General features: G+C 43.4%; 1 protein-coding gene across 1 annotated transcript in view; it reads right to left on the bottom strand.

Moving 5' to 3' along the window:
* Positions 1–21,390, bottom strand: part of LOC138354224 (fucolectin-5-like) — a 121,279-nt gene that overhangs the window by 95,055 nt on the left and 4,834 nt on the right. Inside the window, exons 3-4 of the mRNA XM_069308110.1 lie at positions 19,802–20,027; positions 343–481 (exon numbers count right to left, since the gene is read on the bottom strand). Coding sequence (XP_069164211.1) covers positions 343–481; positions 19,802–20,027 — 365 coding nt within the window. The remainder of the gene's footprint in view (positions 1–342; positions 482–19,801; positions 20,028–21,390) is intronic.

The raw sequence follows: 21,390 nt of genomic DNA, 5'->3' as shown, positions 1-21,390 counted from the left end.
GTTAGTGGACATTAACTTACGGCGAACCAGAGAGATAAGGACTGGTGTAGGTGGGCGTCAACTTACGGTGTACGAGAGAGATAAGGACTGGCGTAGGTATGCGTCAACTTACGGTGAACCAGAGAGATAAGGACTGGCGTAGGTATGCGTCAACTTACGGTGTACGAGAGAGATAAGGACTGGCGTAGGTATGCGTCAACTTACGGTGAACCAGAGAGATAAGGACTGGCGTAGGTATGCGTCAACTTACGGTGTACCAGAGAGATAAGGACTGGCGTAGGTATGCGTCAACTTACGGTGAACCAGAGAGATAAGGACTGGCGTAGGTATGCGTCAACTTACGGTGTACCAGAGAGATAAGGACTGCCATAGGTGGGCTTGCCTGTAGCCACCTGCTGCCGGCTGGGAAAGCTGAAGAAGGTGCGCTGGCCGGAGGTGGCGGTTACCAGTCCTTCCCCCACCAGCGTACAAGTGTTGGACCCTAAGGTGATGGGGAGAGGGAACTATGGTTAGATGAGGTACTGAACCTTCAGTTTGTGTTTTTTTTAGGTATATATTGTATATTGTCAGTGTTAAGGAATTCATTATAATTTGAAATATGTAAAGGCTGTGCAAAATTAAAGTATTGGAGTGGATTCGTCGCTGTGTGTACACTTAAATGCTCAGGTCATGTAATCATTAATGTGCAAGGTCCTTATCCTACGTTGCTTGGAGGTAGAACTGTCGTGTTTGGTATCAATTGATAACTAATGATGTGAGCAGACCAACTACGCTATGATGGCTGTCGTAGTTCGTCAATGAAAGAGTCTACAAGAGTCAGTAGTTAGTCATCTTGGTTTGGATTACACTCAGGGCTAGAGCAAGTCAGAGCAAGTTAGTGTAGCATAGAGTGGTTGGTTGAAGTCTTTAATCTCTGGGGATATGCACGAGGCTACCTGGCCAGGTCACCTACCATGTGTAAGGTCACGTTGGAGCTATTCTAAACTTCAGGAACATTCTAATCTATACTTCTTACCTGTTTAAGGACATTCCGTTCCACCCAAGTGGTCCAATAGTTGCTCTGTGATAGGCCAAGTTATGACTGCAGCCACCTGATTTACTTCACATCTCTGTGTGTGCTACCCAAAGATAGAAGGCCATTCTCCACATAGGTGGGGAGATCATGTCATTATGTGCTGAGAGCCCAAGTTAACATATCCTGATTCTGCTAAACTGAAATGTCTAAGGGATTCATTGTCGAGTTCTGTTGCCTGGAAACCTCTTTTCTGACTGTGTCTACAGAATCCTTAAGTCGTGAACCAGATATTGTGGACTAAACAAAGGAATTTAATTAGAAAGGTAAGGTAATTATCAAGAGAAAACAATAAGCCGTTTTGTGTATTTAGTTTAATGTTAAGAAATAACATAGTGACAGAAACACATTTCTATAACCCACGTGAGCTCAAGTCATGACGAAAGCAAAAGACTGTTATATATATATATATATATATATATATATATATATATATACATATATATATATATATATATATATATATATATATATATATATATATATTTATATATATATATATATATATATATAGTTATATATATTTATATATATATATATATTTATATATATATATATATATATATATATATATATATATATATATATATATATATCCATCTCAATTTATGACATCCTTAATACAGCAAGGATCATAAATGTTTAAATTACATATACATATATATATATATATATATATATATATATATATATATATATATATTTATATATATATATATATATATATATATATATAGTTATATATATTTATATATATATATATTTATATATATATATATATATATATATATATATATATATATATATATATATATATATATATATATATATATGTATATATCCATCTCAATTTATGACATCCTTAATACAGCAAGGATCATAAATGTTTAAATTACATATACATATATATATATATATATATATATATATATATATATATATATATATATATATATATATATATGTATATGAGAATGCTGCATGAACACGCAAGCCATACATAACTAAGAACTCTTTGACCCGGCCAGGATTCGAACCCATGCCGTCTAGGATCACCCCTAAACGTACACAGTGCCGTGACCACATGTTACGGCCTCTCGGGTCGCAACTGGGTTCTTACTCTGATGTTGTTAGAGGAAGGGTATCCGGTCTCAAGCCAGTAGTGGCTTTCAAGGGATGTGATCAGTAACGCAAGTAAATTAAAAGGGGAAGGGAAAGAAAGGCAAAAACTTAATATAATGTAATAACCGCCACCAATAAATAATATGTAAAAAGATTACACGGGGGAAGGGGTATAAACACTTATTTACACTGTCGTCTTCTTCTGAAGACTCTGGATCCTCTCAGTGTCAAGCCCTCGGTGCTCTCGTGGCCTCACGACGAATTCTTCGAGAAGCTGAGTCTACCCCGGCCACAGGCCAGCCAAAACACAATTCCACTGGGGCACCGCCGTGGAGGCCGTCAACCACAAGTCCAGCAAACTGCTGGCAGGTTCCGGATCAACAACGCTGTTCAGGCCACTCCACGAGCGATACTAGGGTGGCGCCCTAGTCAGGAGCCTCGTGTGATACCACAGATCACTCTCCTGTCCACAATACCCCAGTGGTCAATCGTCTCCAACAGTCGGTCCCGGGTACGACAATCCTTCAACTGCCACTTCACTGGCAGGGTAACACCACAGTGTTCCTCCGGGAGGCGACTCACAGCTGCTGCAGCAAAGCACAAAGTATGGGGACGGCTGCCTTGGGTAGACTGACTCAACTTCCCTTACAGCAGTCCCAGGTCGACTCTGTAAGCAGACACATCATCAATAACAGGGACACACTAAAGCACCTCACTTACAGGCTCAGACACAAACGCCCGACGTATCCACTCCATAGATGGCGTTGTCGTCTGAGCACCACCTCACCAGAGGTCAGCAGCGGCTGTGTTGTGAGCTGAACAGGACTGGAAACTGGCCCTTGTGGCCAGTACACCTCGTCCTCACCAGGTGTCGTCGTCCATTTGGAGGGGGTTTCGGGAGCTGACCCACAGATGGCGTGGTCGTCACTGCTCCAGGCTCGGACGCTGGATCCGGGTCCGTAACACCACAGCACCAATGATTGTCTATTTTATTAAGGATTGGTCAGTCCTGGTGCTTATTAACTAAGCTCCCTGACTGATCAACCACCGACGACACTCATGGATCCATTTGAGTATTTTTTTTTTTTTTGAGATATATACACGAGTTGTTACATTCTTGTACAGCCACTAGTACGCGTAGCGTTTCGGGCAGGTCCCTGGAATACGATCCCCGCCGCGAAGAATCATTTTTACAACCAAGTACTCATTTTACTGTTGAGTTAAACAGAGGCTACAGTTGAGGATTTGCGCCCAGTAAACCCTCCCCGGCCAGGATACGAACCCATGACAAAGCGCACGCCGAACGCCAGGCGAGTGTCTTACCACTGCACCACGGAGACTGGTTTTTCATCAAATGCGGTGGTGACGGTACAGTGTACGTTTAGGGGTGATCCTAGGCGGCATAGGTTCGAATTCTGGCCGGGTCAAAGAATTCTTAGTGATATATATATATATATATATATATATATATATATATATATATATATATATATATATATATATATATATATATATATATATATATATGACCCATACTGTCAGGAGCAACGTAACTGGTATGTACAGGATGCATTAATCCACTTGACCATTACGACCGGACAAAAACTGATGGTAGCCGAGGCTATTTAGCCCATCAGCCCGCCGGCACTCTGATGGTAATCTTGGGAATAGCATTTGATCAAATCACCTCATTCTTTTGGGCACACGTGAGAAACACAAATGCGAACAAGCCTGAATGGTCCCCAGAACTATATGCAAATGAAAACTCACCCCAGAAGTGACTCGAACCCATACTGCCAGCAGCAACGAAAATGGTATGTACAGGTCGCCTTAATCTACTTGACCATCACGACCGGATAAAACTACCATCATTTTTTGTCAAAGAACGCTTTGAAGGAGACCAACATCGTCTATGCCTTTAAATGCCCACTTGGGGACTGTAAGCCCCAAAGAACTCAGTATATAGGCAACACAACAACGTCTCTTTCCAGGCGACTAACAATGCATAAGCAACAGGGAGCCATTAAGGAACACATAATCTCTTCTCACAACCAGACCATCACCAGAGAAATCTTAGCAAACAACACAGAAATCATCGATTGATACAGCGATAGCAGGCGGCTTGACGTCTGCGAGGCACTACACATCAAGAAGTCAACACCAGCAATCAACAGCCAATTAATGCACAACTATATTCTACCCACTTCAAGACTCCGCTCCAATATAGAAGCATCAAGAAATATGGACCAATAGGCTTTCTACAATTACTTCCATTCAATACCCATTGTTTCGTGTTCTGTCTTGTGTTTGAATTTAATACCCATTCAATACCCATGGTTTCGTGTTCTGTCTTGTGTTGGAATTTAATACCCATTGAATACCCATTGTTGAAAGTTCGTTTTTCACCTCATCCACCTCACCCAAATGTAGATATAAACCTCGAAGATATGTAAGCTCTATTCAGTTTCAGTTGTGTGTTTGTAAACTAAAGTCTTTGAAAATGTAATAAGTTTTACGAAACGCGCTCAAGTGTCGCGTCAGACTAGAAATAAAAATGAATTTTTGAGAATTGATCTTTGAATTACCATCAACAGTGAAAAGAAACATAAGAAAGATAGAGAAAATTCGTGTTAGAATTATTAATCTTACTTTTTCGTTCATATTTAATAATAATATATATATATAAATATATATATATATATATATATATATATATATATATATATATATATATATATATATATATATATATATATATATATTTATATATATATATATTTATATATAAATATATATTTATATATATATATATGTATATATATATATATATATATATATTTATATATATATATATATATATATATATATATATATTATTTATTATTTATATACATATATAAATATATATATATATATATATATATATATATATATATATATATATATATATATATATATATATATATATATATATATATATATATGGGTTTGATTGGAAGAGGAATTCTCCAAAAGTCATCTAAATAAAAATAAAAATAAAAAAAATAAATAACTGTAGAATGTATTTCACTTCTTATAAGACTAGACGTACATGGCCACGCGTTGCTGTGGCTCAGCAACGCATGTGCGTTGCTGAGCTTCCACTTCCCTGTCCCCTTGTCCTCTCGACCATTCTCCATTCCCCTGTTCCTTCGTCCCCACCATCCCCCACTCCTGTCCTCTCACCCTTCCCCCACGATTCTCCACTCCCTTCTTAGATACATTCCAAAATGATCTGATGTTCCCTGATAAAAAAATAAAAAATTTAAATAAACTATACACACAAAATGAACGGTATGGTAAACAACACAGCTCAATTCCAACGCATGGTCACACAAAATAATAAAATGAAAATTTGATGAAATTCAATTTATCAATGAAAACGGAAACATTGAAATGGAATCATAACATATTTAGTATAGCGTGTGTTGCTCCTACATGCAACAGATGGTGCTGTTAAAAAAGCAAACATGTTTTTACCTATCCCAGGTGTTGCATTCATACTTATACTCATGAAATGAACAGTATTGTAAACAACACAGCTCATTTCCAATAAAATGTCACAGAAAATAATTAAATCTAAAAGAAAATAATTCAAAATCTATGAAAATTCAATTTGTCAATGCAATCGGAAACATTGAAATGGATTCATAACATATTTAGTATTGCATGTTTTGCTATTACATGCAACAGATGGCGCTGTTTTTTTTTTTTAAAGTATGTTTTATCTGTCACAGGTTAGGCATCTATATAGTAGGTATATAAAAACGTGCGCATATTCGAATGGAACGTTGTACTCACCTAGTTGTACTCACCTAGTTGTGCTTGCGGGGGTTGAGCTCTGGCTTTTTGGTCCCGCCTCTCAACCGTTAATCAACAGGTGTACAGGTTCCTGAGCCTATTGGGCTCTATCATATCTACACTTGAAACTGTGTATGGAGTCAGCCTCCACCACATTGCTTCCTAATGCATTCCATTTGTCAACCACTCTGACACTAAAAAAGTTCTTTCTAATATCTCTGTGGCTCATTTGGGCACTCAATTTCCACCTGTGTCCCCTAGTGCGTGTGCCCCTTGTGTTGAATAGCCTGTCTTTATCAACCCTGTCGATTCCCTTGAGAATCTTGAATGTGGTGATCATGTCCCCCCTAACTCTTCTGTCTTCCAACGAAGTGAGGTTTAATTCCCGTAGTCTCTCCTCGTAGCTCATACCTCTCAGCTCGGGTACTAGTCTGGTGGCAAACCTTTGAACCTTTTCCAGTTTAGTCTTATGCTTGACTAGATATGGACTCCATGCTGGAGCCGCATACTCCAGGATTAGTCTGACATATGTGGTATATAATGTTCTGAAAGATTCCTTACACAAGTTTCTAAAGGCCGTTCTTATGTTAGCCAACCTGGCATATGCTGCTGATGTTATCCTCTTGATATGAGCTTCAGGGGACAGGTCTGGCGTGATATCAACCCCAGGTCTTTCTCTCTCTCTGACTCTTGAAGTATTTCATCTCCCAAGTGATACCTTGTATCTGGTCTCCTGCTTCCTACCCCTATCTTCATTACATTACATTTGCTTGGGTTAAACTCTAACAGCCATTTGTTCGACCATTCCTGCAGCTTGTCCAGGTCTTCTTGAAGCCTCAAGCTGTCCTCCTCTGTCTTAATCCTTCTCATAATTTTGGCATCGTCAGCAAACATTGAGAGGAATGAGTCTATACCCTCTGGGAGATCATTTACGTATATCAGAAACAGGATAGGCCCAAGCACAGAGCCCTGTGGGACTCCACTGGTGACTTCACGCCATTCTGAGGTCTCACCCCTCACTATAACTCTCTGCTTCCTATTGCTTAGGTACTCCCTTATCCACTGGAGCGCCCTACCAGTTACTCCTGCCTGTTTCTCCAGCTTATGCATCAACCTTTTATGGGGTACTGTGTCAAAGGGTTTCCGACAGTCCAAAAAAATGCAGTCCGCCCATCCTTCTCTTTCTTGCTTAATCTTTGTCACCTGATCATAGAATTCTATCAAGCCTGTAAGGCAAGATTTACCCTCCCTGAACCCATGTTGATGGGTTGTCATGAAGGCTCTTCTCTCCAAATCTGTTACTAGGTTTTTTCTCACAATCTTCTCCATCACCTTGCATGGTATACAAGTTAAGGACACTGGCCTGTAGTTTAGTGCCTCTTGTCTGTCACCCTTTTTAAATATTGGTACTACATTAGCAGTCTTCCATACTTCTGGTAGGTCTCCCGTTTCCAGTGACCTACTATACACTATGGAGAGTGGCAAGCAAAGTGCTCCTGCACACTCTTTCAATACCCATGGTGAGATTCCATCCGGCCCAACAGCTTTTCTCACATCCAGCTCCAATAGGTGCTTCTTGACCTCATCTCTTGTAATTTCGAACCTTTCCAAGGTCACCTGGTTTGCCGCCACCTCTCCTAGCGCCGTGACTTCTCCCTGTTCTATTGTAAAGACCTCCTGGAACCTTTTGTGTCCAAATTTCAAAGCAATCGGTGAAGATCTTTTGGAGATTACAGCGTGTGTTGCTCTTATGTCCAACAGACGGCACTGTTTAAAAAAAAAAAACATGTTTTTCCCTGTCACAGGGAAGGCATGTATATAGTAGATATATAAAAAGACGCGCTTATTCGAATGCTCTGTTGTGTAAAAATTTCAAAGCAATCTGTAAAGAGGTTTTGATGATTTCCCTCACATGAAAAACTCAGTTAAAAAAAAAATCCTGTCACAGCAAGACATCTATATAGTACGAAAATAAAAACCCGCTCCGATGCAAATGTAACGTTGTGTGAAAATTTCAAATCAATCGGTTAAGAACTTTTGGAGATTAGCGATTTTGAAAAACAAACATTTACATTTTTATTTATATATATATTGTGTGTTTCTCTTATGTGCAACAGATGGTGCTGTTTCTTAAAAAAATAATGTTTTTACCTGTCACTGGTGTGGCATCTATACTTACACTAACGAAATGAATTGTATGGTAAACAGCACACCTCAATTCCAATGCAATATCTGACCAAATAATTAAATCAAAATGAAAATAAATCAAAATCTATGAAAATTCAATTTATCCATGCTATCGGAATCATTGAAATAGAATCGTAACACATTTATTACAGCGTGTGTTGCTATTACGTGCAACAGATGGCGCTGTTTAAAAAAAAACATGTTTATACCTGTCATAGGTGAGGCATCTATATAGTAGTATATAAAAACATGCTCATATTTGAATTGAATGTTTTGTCAAAATTTCAAAGCAATTAGTGAAGAATTTTCGGAGATTACAGCATGTGTTGCTCTTAAGTCCAACAGATGGAAGCTGTTTAAAAAGAAGAAAGTTTTTTTCCTGTCACAGGTGAGGCATGTATATAGTAGTTATATAAACACACGCACCTATTCAAATGCTATGTTGTGTCAAAATTTCACAACAAACAATAAAGAGGCTTTGAAGATTTCCCTCACATGAAAAACATATGAAAAACACAGTTTAAAAAAAACATATTTTTTCCTGTCACAGACATGACATCTATATAGTGTGTATAAAAACCCGCTCGGATGTAAATGGAACATTGTGTAAAATTTTTAAAGCAATCGGTGAAGAACTTTCGGAGATTAGCGATTTTGAACAAAGGAAATTTACATTTTTATTTATTTAGACTAGCTGTACCAGGCTACAGGTTGCTGTGGCTCAGCAATGCATGAGCATTGCTGAGCCACAGCAACCTTACCCTGCCCCCAAGTCCTCCCCACTATCCCCCACTTCCCTGTACCCTTCTCCTCCCACACCATTCTCCATTCTCCTGTCCCCTCGTCCTCCCTATCATTTCCCCCTCCTCTGACCCCTCATCCTCCCAACCATCTCCCACTCCCGTCCTCTCGTCTTCCCCACAATATCCCACTCCCTCGTCTAATGCATTCCCAAATGATCTGTTTTTCCCTTAAAAAAATTTGGAACATGAAATGATCTGATGTTCCCATCACTGAAAAATAAAGATAATATTTAAAAAACGAAATGAAAAACATTAAAAACATAAAAAAATAAACTATACTCATGAAATGAACGGTATGGTCAACAACACAGCTCATTTCCAAGGATATGTCACACAAAATAATTCAATCAAAATGAAAATAAATAGAAATCTATGAAAATTTAATTAATGAATGCAATCGGTGACATTTAAATGGAATCATAACATATTTAGTATAGCGTGTATTGCTCTTATGTGCAGCAGATGGTGCTGTATTTAAAAAAGTGCATGGTTTTACCTGTGTCAGGTGTGGAATCTATACTTACACTCACAAAATGAACGGTATGGTAAACAACACAATAGTATTGTGTGTGTTGCTCTTACATGCAACAGATGGTGTTGTTTAAAAAAAATATATTTTTACTGGTCAAAGGTGTGGCATCTATATAATAGGTATTTAAAAAGACATGCGTATTCAAATAGAGTGTTGGGTCAAAATTTTCAAGCAATTGGTGAAGAACTTTCGGAGATTAGAACATGTGTTGCTCTTTTGTCCAACAGATGTCACTGTTTCTTAAAAAAAAAAACATTTTGTTACGAACCCGAATCCAGCGTCCGGGCCTGGAGCAGTGACGACCACGCCATCTGTGGGTCAGCTCCCGAAACCCCCACCAAATGGACGAAGACACCTGGTGAGGACGAAGTGTACCAGCCACAAGGGCCAGTTTCCAGTCCCGTTCAGCTCACAACACCGCCGCTGCTGACCTCTGGTGAGGTGGTGCTCAGACAACAACGCCATCTATGGAGTGGATATGTCGGGCGTTTGTGTCTGAGCCTGTAAGTGAGGTGCTTTTGTGTGTACCTGTTATTGATGACGTGTCTACTTACAGAGTCGACCTGGGACTGCTGTAAGGGAAGTTGAGTCAGTCTACCCAAGGCAGCCGTCCCCATACCTTGTGCTTTGCTACAGCAGCTGTGAGTCACCTCCCGGAGGAACACTGTGGTGTTACCCTGCCAGTGAAGTGGCAGTAGAAGGATTGTCGTACCCGGGACCGACTGCTGGAGACGATTGACCACTGGGGTATTGGAGACAGGAGAGTGATTTGTGGTATCACACGAGGCTCCTGACTAGGGCGCTTCCCTAGTATCGCTCGTGGAGTGGCCTGACCAGCGTTGCTGATCCGGAACCTGCCAGCTGTTCTGCTGGACTTGTGGTTGACGGCCTCCACGGCGGTGCCCCCAGTGGAACTGTGTTTTGGCTGGCCTGTGTCAGGGGTAGACTCAGCTTGATCGAAGGATTCGTCAAGAGACCACGAGAGCACCGAGGACTTGGCACCGAGAGCTTGGATCCAGAGTCTTCAGGAGAAGACGCCAGTGTAAATAATTCCCCTGTGCAGTGTTAATACTCCTCCCCCCATGTAATCTTTTTATATATTATTTATTGGTGTTGGAAATCATTATATTATATTAAGTTCTTGACTTTATTTCCCTTCCCCTTTAAGTTACTTGCGTCACGGATCTCATCCCTTGAAAGCCACTACTGGCTTGGGGCCGGATACAACTTCCTCTAATAACATCAGAGTACGGACCCAGTTGCGACCCGAGAGGGCCGTAACATAATTGGCATCCCCAGCGGGATCCGTCCCCTTGTTAAGTATGTTTGACAGGGGTGGTGAAGTGGCGTAATCCCTGTATATAATTCCCCCTGTGTGTGACGATTGGGACGTTATACGTCCTGTGCGGTGCTCAGAGTGACTAAGTGCGATATTGTGCAGTGCGGTGCTCGCTGTGATTAAGCGATTAAGTGCAATATTGTGTAGTGCGGTGCTCGGCGTGATTCAGTGCAATATTGTAGAGCGAAGTGTTCACTGTGATTCAGTGCAATATTGTGTACTGCGGTGCCCGAAGTAATTACGTGCAATATTGGCAAGTGAGGCGCTTGGTGCGATAAAGTGCAATATTGACGTAGAACAGTGCTCGGTGCGTTAAGTGCTAACGTGAAAGCGGTGTGTTAAGTGCTAGTTAAGTGTTCCATCTGTGACAATGGCAGAAAAAGCTACCATCGATGATCTGGACGATGTTCAGGCTTTTCTGAACAGAGAGGACTGTCTTGCCAGATTAAAGTATCTGAGCAAACCGGAACTAGTGCTAGTTAGTGCCTACCTAGAGATAAAGATCCGTGCCAGTGATTCCCGTGTAGAGATCTTATCCAAGGTTCACCGGCATTTGAAGGCCGAAGAAAAACAAGAAAGTGAGGCACTAGGTACCAAGGAAAGTGAAGAAGTTGCTTCCACTGAAAAGGAAGATAAAGGCAGTGACATTGACAGTGATGCAGGTGAGCTGAATATTAGCTTGCTTACAGTCAAAATGCGCGCCTTAGAGATAAATCGGAAGATAGAATGGAAGAAGTTAGAATTAGAACGAGAATTAAAAGATAAAGAAATGGAGATGAAAGAAAAGGAAATGGCGATGAGGCGTTTAGAATTGGAAGAAAGGAAAGAAGAGCGAGAGAGAGAAAGAGAAGAGCAAGAAAGAGAAGAAAATCGCGAAGAGATCCCAGGGATTAGAGACGTGCACTGTGAGTGTTGCAGTCGGCGAAGGAGCCTGGAAGGTGATGGTTGATACAGGAGGTACGAGATGTGATAATATGAGTGACTGTATCCGGCAGGTTGACACCCCCCGCGTGATTGCTGAGCCTCAATGCAGCGTTATACGGAACGTCGGTAGACCTGACGGTGGCAGAGCGAATGCCATCTTCAATGTACGAACAGCCCTGTTGGGAATAGGTGTGGACCTAGTAGAGGAGTATGCTGTAAGTACTGTTTTACCCGCTGTCGCTGTCACTCTAAATTATCAGACCCCTGTATTCCAGGTTCCCGTCTCCCTGAAGGACCACTGGAACGGTACCAGAAATGCCGTTTGTAACCAGCCATCATCGGTGCCACGACACAGGGAAGTGTCGAGCCACCCCAGATCATGTCGATACCGATCCTTACGCGAGAGATGTGAGATGATGCCCCTGCTTGACATCGCAGAGGAGGTGTGGAAAATTACGGCAGGCAGGTCATCGCCTGCCATTTTTAAGTTCCCTTTGTGCCAGGGTTTCTCCTTAGTACAGTTCTGTGGACGAGACAGCCTCGCCGTTCCAGTTTACGGTATAAGTGAGTCCATTTGGAGTTGTGTCACCGTACTAATTTGGTTTGTAATTCTCTTTCTAGAAACCCAAACCAAATTCTTTTTGGTGGGGACGTGTTACGAACCCGAATCCAGCGTCCGGGCCTGGAGCAGTGACGACCACGTCATCTGTGGGTCAGCTCCCGAAACCCCCACCAAATGGACGAAGACACCTGGTGAGGACGAAGTGTACCAGCCACAAGGGCCAGTTTCCAGTCCCGTTCAGCTCACAACACCGCCGCTGCTGACCTCTGGTGAGGTGGTGCTCAGACAACAACGCCATCTATGGAGTGGATATGTCGGGCGTTTGTGTCTGAGCCTGTAAGTGAGGTGCTTTTGTGTGTCCCTGTTATTGATGACGTGTCTACTTACAGAGTCGACCTGGGACTGCTGTAAGGGAAGTTGAGTCAGTCTACCCAAGGCAGCCGTCCCCATACCTTGTGCTTTGCTGCAGCAGCTGTGAGTCGCCTCCGGGAGGAACACTGTGGTGTTACCCTGCCAGTGAAGTGGCAGTAGAAGGATTGTCGTACCCGGGACCGACTGCTGGAGACGATTGACCACTGGGGTATTGGGGACAGGAGAGTGATTTGTGGTATCACACGAGGCTCCTGACTAGGGCGCTTCCCTAGTATCGCTCGTGGAGTGGCCTGACCAGCGTTGCTGATCCGGAACCTGCCAGCTGTTCTGCTGGACTTGTGGTTGACGGCCTCCACGGCGGTGCCCCCAGTGGAACTGTGTTTTGGCTGGCCTGTGTCAGGGGTAGACTCAGCTTGATCGAAGGATTCGTCAAGAGACCACGAGAGCACCGAGGACTTGGCACCGAGAGCTTGGATCCAGAGTCTTCAGGAGAAGACGCCAGTGTAAATAATTCCCCTGTGCAGTGTTAATACTCCTCCCCCCATGTAATCTTTTTATATATTATTTATTGGTGTTGGAAATCATTATATTATATTAAGTTCTTGACTTTATTTCCCTTCCCCTTTAAGTTACTTGCGTCACGGATCTCATCCCTTGAAAGCCACTACTGGCTTGGGGCCGGATACAACTTCCTCTAATAACATCAGAGTACGAACCCAGTTGCGACCCGAGAGGGCCGTAACACATTTTTTTCTTGTCACAGGTGAGGCAAGTATATAAAAACACGCGCCTATTCGAATGCAACGTCGTATCAAAATTTCAAAGCCATCGGTAAAGAGGTTTCAAAGATTTCCCTCATATGAAAACCACATGAAAACACATTTAAAAAAAAAAACAAGTTTTTCCCATCACAGACGTGACGTCTATAGAGTATGTATATAAAAACCCACTCGGATGTGAATGGAACGTTGTGTAAAAATTTCAAAGCAATTGGTGAAGAACTTTCGGAGATTAGCGGTTTTGAACAAATGAACATTTATATTTTTATTTATATAGCTTACACAACGTTTCAAACCTACATTGTTCATTCTCAGGTAATGGTACAAAACAGGGCATATTGGATTTATTCAATTAAGGGGTCAGGTGTAGACAAATGGATCGAACAATGGGGCCAGATGTAAACAAATGGGTCGAACAATGAGATTTATGGGTCTATACAAATGGATCAAGAATAAGGCATAAAGGAGAGAAGAGAAAGGCATAAAGTGTGATGAATAAGGCCAAAATAAGGTACGAAACATACACAGATTGATCAGGTGTAGTGGGCGTGGCATGTTGATACACTGCGGTTGCATACACTGCTCAACATGCCACTCCTACTACATATAGGTCTTTATAGCCGAGGTAATAGTTAGGTCTGTCACGCCAACATCCTCTGTGTGGTGACGTTGATTGTTTAGACATATCATTGTTTAACACTTTGATCTGTTATAATTCTGTGTTAAGATATTATTATTACAGCATTGCAGGAGTTTTGATTGACAGAAATGTTATCAGTATCAGTTTTGCCCGAAACGCTATGCGTATTAGTGGCTTTAGGTATTGTATGTACTACCTCTATCTTTAAATCTAACAGAATGCAGTCTCGCAGTCTCCGTGGTGTAGTGGTAAGACACTCGCCTGGCGTTCCGCGAGCGCTATGTCATGGGTTCGTATCCTGGCCGGGGAGGATTTACTGGGCGCAATTCCTTAACTGTAGCCTCTGTTTAACGCAACAGTAAAATGTGTACTTGGATGAAAAAACGATTCTTCGCGGCAGGGGATCGTATTCCAGGGACCATAGGATTAAGGACTTGCCCGAAACGCTACGCGTACTAGTGGCTGTACAAGAATGTAACAACTCTTGTATATATCTCAAAAAAAAAAAAAAAAAAAAAAAAAAAAAAAAAAAAAAAAAGAATGTTTGTACTGTAACGCTGCAACTATGTATGTACTGTTCCTAAATAAATTATTATTATTATTATTATTATTATTATTATTATTATTATTATTATTATTATTATTATATACCAGACAAATATCCTTGTATTTGCTAGTACCAAAGAGAGAGTTATCACAAGTGTTAAGTTAGTTTGCTGCCTTGCTAGTGGCTAATAAAGGCTGTGGTATTTTAAGAATTCTGAACGTGTTGGATACCATTTAGTTGTGAAATGCTCATTGCTTACCTTTTGTGGCTGTGAGACTCTCTGTTAACCTAATAACCCATGTGTATTAGTGTTAATTTACTTTAATGAATTAGTGTTAAGTTACACATGCTTTCAATCAAACTCTTTTCCCCTAACTACTCTTAAATATTACTTGTTTTTCGACTCCCTTCTTCACTTAATAATTCTTGATACAATCTCATATGGAGAAGTTTTGCTGTCCCGGAAAATTCACTCAATCACGATGGCATGATGGCAAAATTGAGTCAAAAGCCATTCCAGTGATGAACGGTGTGAAGCACGGCTGCGTTTTCGCCCACTCTTCAGCATTGTACTCTCGTCCGTGTTCACTGATGCCTTCTGTGATTGCCAGTGTTACGACTCTGGGTTCCTTAGTTGGAAACCAGAGGTCAAATTGAGCTCTAAATAATTACTTTACATTAATTGGTAGGACGGCTGACGCGTTTTTGTTCCTCTCTTCCTGGCTAGACGTAAGACGAATCTTGGTCTCACGGAGCATTCAGACTCTGAGCTTGTTGTTGATTAAATATAACATTGAACTAGTTACCAGCTATTCTTAGAACTAGTAAAGTAACGAGTAATGAAGGCCGGTGAAGACTTGTATTGTTTGTAGCTGCACGATCAGTTATGTTATCTTCCCGGCACCAATAACAACAACGTTGAGAGCTCGGGGACTGGAGACTCCTGCGTTCTTCTCTGGACTACTGGGCTTGGGTCAACACCTCTCCTGTGTGGCTCTGTCTCCTCCTTTTCCTACTCCTCTCTCCCCTTACCCCATGCTGGGGTATGTTACACATAAGTTAATTAGTATTAAGGTATCGTGCTACTAGCTAGGTTTGTGTGTTTTATTGACAAGTATTGTGTAGTATTAGCCAGTGTTTGGGGCATCCCTAAGTATATTGTATTGTGACTAGGGTACCACGAGGGGCTTAACTACCCCAGGCTGCTTCAAGCCTTCGAGTTCTTTTCAAGTAGACTTTACCCTAGCTTTTGCCCAAGTGTAAGCCTTGTATCCTGTCTATGTGGACCAAAGTAGTTAACGTAAGATCATGTGGTAAAGTAGCTATTGTTATTAATGTGTATGGGGGGTTATAAGAGGGTTTAATAAATAAGTACTATTAAAGGAGTATCCATTCATCCTGTAAAGTGGAACAGTGATCAACCACTAGACTGACGTATTTACTTTAAGCCACTAATTTAATATTGTTTTATGTTCTTATTGCGGGTCGGACCTATTTTATCTCCACTGATTTTAGGAACTCCTAGTTTTCCCTTAGGAGAAAGGGAAAAATATAAAATATTTTCCCTTCTCTATACCGGAGAAGGGAGGGAGCCGGTCGGCCGAGCGGACAGCACGCTGGACTTGTGATCCTGTGGTCCTGGGTTCGATCCCAGGCGCCGGCGAGAAACAATGAGCAGAGTTTCTTTCACCCTATGCCCCTGTTACCTAGCAGTAAAATAGGTACCTGGGTGTTAGTCAGCTGTCACGGGCTGCTTCCTGGGGGTGGAGGCCGGGTCGAGGACCGGGCCGCGGGGACACTAAAAAAAGCCCCGAGATCATCTCAAGATAACCTCAAGATACCACCTTCCCATAGTAGTAACATTTTCATAACACCCAGGAAAGAATTTCTATCAGATACAGGACTGATGGAAGGAAGGAAGAGACGTCCTGTTCACTGATGACTGGGACGTCAACGCCAGCACAGAGCAAATGCTGCAGTACGATATAGACTGCTTCTCCCACGCCTGCGACAACTTCGGTCTCATCATCAGCTCCAAAAAGAGTGAAGTGATGAATCAATGAGCACCTAGTATAATACCCTAGCATAAACCGCACATCACTGTCAATGGGCAGAACCTGCACACAATCGACAACTTTTTTAATTTTGGCACCAAACTCTCAAGAGCGGTGAACATAGACGAAGAAGTCAGCAGGAAGTTCGCCAAGGCCATCGCTGCCTTTGAAGATTTCGTGACAGTATCGGGGAAGTGTAAGGACACAGTCTTACCACCAAACTGAAGGTGTACCATGCAGTGGTACTCACTACCCTTCTCTACACCAGCTCACTACACCCTTCTCACTACACTTCTCTACACCTCTGCAGTAGCACCCACGTATTTGGGTGTGTGGGTGAGCCTTCCGGGCCCAGAATGGTGTCATCCCCCATCATCTGGCACACAGCCACCGACCTTCGAACTAATATATGGAAGTCATGGATATCTTCGCATCTGAAGGACGAACATCATAAGCCCTCTAGCAAATTTTCGTCTGGGCAGAACGACGACTTAACTCAAGATCAGGATATTATAGTGGAAGATACTATTATTTCACACAGTTATCTTGGCCGCTAAGGTGTCGGTGTCTTGTGGTTAGTTGTTTGGGTATTCAGTGTAGGCTATTGCAAGGGCAAGGTGCAATTTCAGGTCCTCTGTGATCCCAGTTAATACATATGCGGCTTGCTGGTTCTTGAGTGTGTTACTAGGCGAATCTCGTGAGAGTGTGCGTTACTTGGTAGATATTGAGTGTTTGTTACTATGTGTGTCGCATGTGTGTATGTGTGTGTGTTACTTGGTAGATATTTTGTGTTTATTTATTTATATATACAAGAAACCTTACATTCTTCTACAGCCACTAGCACGAATAGCGTTTCGGGAAAATCCATAATCCTAATTTTCACACAAACACATTCCCCAAGAAGCAGCCCATAGCAGCTATCTAACTCCTGGTTACCTGGTTACCTGGTTGATGGGGTTCTGGGAGTTCTTCTACTCCCCAAGCCCGGCCCGAGGCCAGGCTTGACTTGTGAGAGTTTGGTCCACCAGGCTGTTGCTTGGAGCGGCCCGCAGGCCCACATACCCACCACAGCCCGCTTGGTCCGGCACTCCTTGGAGGAATAAATCTAATTTCCTCTTGAAGATGTCCACGGTTGTTCCGGCAATATTTCTTATGCTCGCTGGGAGGACGTTGAACAACCGCGGACCTCTGATGTTTATACAGTGTTCTCTGATTGTGCCTATGGCACCTCTGCTCTTCACTGGTTCTATTCTGCATTTTCTTCCATATCGTTCACTCCAGTACGTTGTTATTTTACTGTGTAGATTTGGTACTTGGCCCTCCAGTATCTTCCAGGTGTATATTATTCCTGGTACCATTCCTGTGTATTCCTGTATATTATTCCTGGTACCAACTCCCTGGTACCTATGTACTGCTAGGTGAGCAGGGGCATCAGGGTGAAAGAAATTTTGCCCATTTGTTTCCGCCTCCGCCGAGGATTGAACCCGGTCCCTTAGGACAATGAACCCCGAACGCTGTCCACTCATCTGTCAGGCCCCACACATACACTGTGTGTGTGACTCATGTGTGTGCGTGTGTATTCACCTAGTTGTGCTTGCGGGGGTTGAGCTTTGTCTCTTTGGTCCCGCCTCTCAACTGTCAATCAACTGATGTACAGATTCCTGAGCCTACTGGGCTCTATCATATCTACATTTGAAACTGTGTATGGAGTCAGCCTCCACCACATCACTTCCTAGTGCATTCCATTTATTAACTACTCTGACACTGAAAAAATCTTTCTAACGTCTCTGTGGCTCATCTGGGTACTAAGTTTCCACCTGTGTCCCATTGTTCGTGTCCCACCCGTGCTGAAGAGTTTGTCTTTGTTCACCCTGTCAATTCCCTTGAGAATTTTGTAGGTGGTTATCATGTCTCCCCTTACTCTTCTGTCTTCCAGAGACGTGAGGTTCAGCTCCTTTACCCTTTCCTCGTACCTCATTCCTCTCAGTTGCGGGACGAACTTGGTGGCATACCACTGAATCTTCTCTAACTTTGTCTTGTGTTTAACTAGGTATGGACTCCAGGCTGGAGCCGCATACTCCAGACTGGTCTGACATAAGTGGTATACAGGGTCCTGAACAATTCCTGACACAAGTTTCTAATGGCAGTTCTTATGTTGGCCAGTCTAGCATATGCCGCTGATGATATCCTTTTGACGTGGGCGTCTGGGGACAGGTTCGGAGTGATATCAACCCCCAGATCTTTCTCTCTATTTGACTCTTGCAGGATTTCACCTCCCAGATGGTACCTTGTGTTCAGCCTCCTGCTCCCTTCGCCTAATTTCATTACCTTACACTTTCCTGAGTTGAAGGCATTTTCTAGACCATTCCTCTAGTTTGTCCAGGTCATCCTGTAGTCTCTGTCTATTTTCATCCGTCTTGATTCTTCTCATAATTTTTGCATCATCAGCAAACATTGAGAGGAACGAGTCTATACCCTCCGGAAGATCGTTTACATATATTTAGAAATAGGATGTGTCCAAGTACTTAGTCCCGTGGGACTCCGCTGGTGACATCTCGCCACTCTGATGTCTCCCCCCTCACCGTTACTCGCTGTTTCCTGTTGCTTAAGTACTCCCTTATCCACTGGAGCACCTTCCTTTTTACTCCTGCCTGATGCTCCAACTTTTTTAACAGCCTTTTATGGGGTAGTGTGTCAAAGGCTTTCTGGCACTGTGTGTGTGTGTGTGTGTGTGTGTGTGTGTGTGTGTGTGTGTGTGTGCGTGCGTGCGTGCGTGCGTGCGTGCGTGCGTGCGTGCGTGCGTGTGTGTGTGTGTGTGTGCGTGCGTGCGTGCGTGCGTGCGTGTGTGTGTGTGTGTGTGTGTGTGTGTGTGTGTGTGTGTGTGTGTGTGTGTGTGTGTGTTACTGTTTGTGTCTTACATTAGGTACACTTTCTTAACATTCTCTATATACTTATTATGGCGAGGGATCCATGCTGGTGCTGTGTACTTCAGAACAGATCTCACTCCATCTGTGAGCAGTGAACTCACCGTTATATATATACTTCTGGGCGCCCTTAAGTTTGCCAAGGGCGGCACACTGTATGGTGGAGGAGGCGGAGTAGGTGGTCTGTGGCGCCGTCACCGTGGACAAGCAACTACTGGGGCTCCAGGTAGCAAACATGGTTTTCTGTGCTCCAACTTGAATGATGACGAGCGCCCACACCCACACCCTCGCCCACACAGATCCACCCATGACCTTCAGGTGTATCTTGGGCTGAGGAGGTAGAAGAAGGTTTGTATTAGTAGCAAGTAACTATAGGACTCTTGATCACAAGTTACAGTAAATAAGACCACTCACATTCATCTCAACTGCCGTACTAACACAAGGCTTTTCAGCAGCAGTGGTAAACTTGGTTTCAGTACCAACAGTAACAACAACAGTGGCAGCTGGACCTGCAGTGGCGACAACAACAGTGGCAGCTGGACCAGCAGGGGTGACAACAACAGTGGCAGCTGGACCAGCAAGGGTGACAACAACAGTGGCAGCTGGACCAGCAAGGGTGACAACAACAGTGGCAGCTGGACCAGCAGGGGTGACAACAACAGTGGCAGCTGGACCAGCAAGGGTGACAACAACAGTGGCAGCTGGACCAGCAAGGGTGACAACAACAGTGGCAGCTGGACCAGCAAGGGTGACAACAACAGTGGCAGCTGGACCAGCAGGGGTGACAACAACAGTGGCAGCTGGACCAGCAGGGGTGACAACAACAGTGGCAGCTGGACCAGCAGAGGTGACAACAACAGTGGCAGCTGGACCAGCAGGGGTGACAACAACAGTGGCAGCTGGACCAGCAAGGCTGACAACAACAGTGGCAGCTGGACCAGCAAGGGTGACAACAACAGTGGCAGCTGGACCAGCAGGGATGACAACAACAGTGGCAGCTGGACCAGCAAGGGTGACAACAACAGTGGCAGCTGGACCAGCAAGGGTGACAACAACAGTGGCAGCTGGACCAGCAGGGGTGACAACAACAGTGGCAGCTGGACCAGCAAGGGTGACAACAACAGTGGCAGCTGAACCAGCAGGGGTGACAACAACAGTGGCAGCTGGACCAGCAGGGGTGACAACAACAGTGGCAGCTGGACCAGCAGGGGTGACGACAACAGTGGCAGCTGGACCAGCAGGGGTGACAACAACAGTGGCAGCTGGACCAGCAGGGGTAACAACAACAGTGGCAGCTGGACCAGCAGGGGTGACAACAACAGTGGCAGCTGGACCAGCAGGGGTGACAACAACAGTGGCAGCTGGACCAGCAGGGGTGACAACAACAGTGGCAGCTGGACCAGCAAGGGTGACAACAACAGTGGCAGCTGGACCAGCAGGGGTGACAACAACAGTGGCAGCTGGACCAGCAGGGGTGACAACAACAGTGGCAGCTGGACCAGCAGGGGTGACAACAACAGTGGCAGCTGGACCAGCAGGGGTGACAACAACAGTGGCAGCTGGACCAGCAAGGGTGACAACAACAGTGGCAGCTGGACCAGCAGGGGTGACAACAACAGTGGCAGCTGGACCAGCAGGGGTGACAACAACAGTGGCAGCTGGACCAGCTGGGGTGACAACAACAGTGGCAGCT

The sequence above is a fragment of the Procambarus clarkii genome, chromosome 62 (assembly GCF_040958095.1).
Source record: "Procambarus clarkii isolate CNS0578487 chromosome 62, FALCON_Pclarkii_2.0, whole genome shotgun sequence".
Lineage (NCBI taxonomy): Eukaryota > Metazoa > Arthropoda > Malacostraca > Decapoda > Cambaridae > Procambarus > Procambarus clarkii.
Note: the sequence above shows the minus strand (reverse complement) of the source record. Positions and strands in the feature narration are given on the sequence as shown.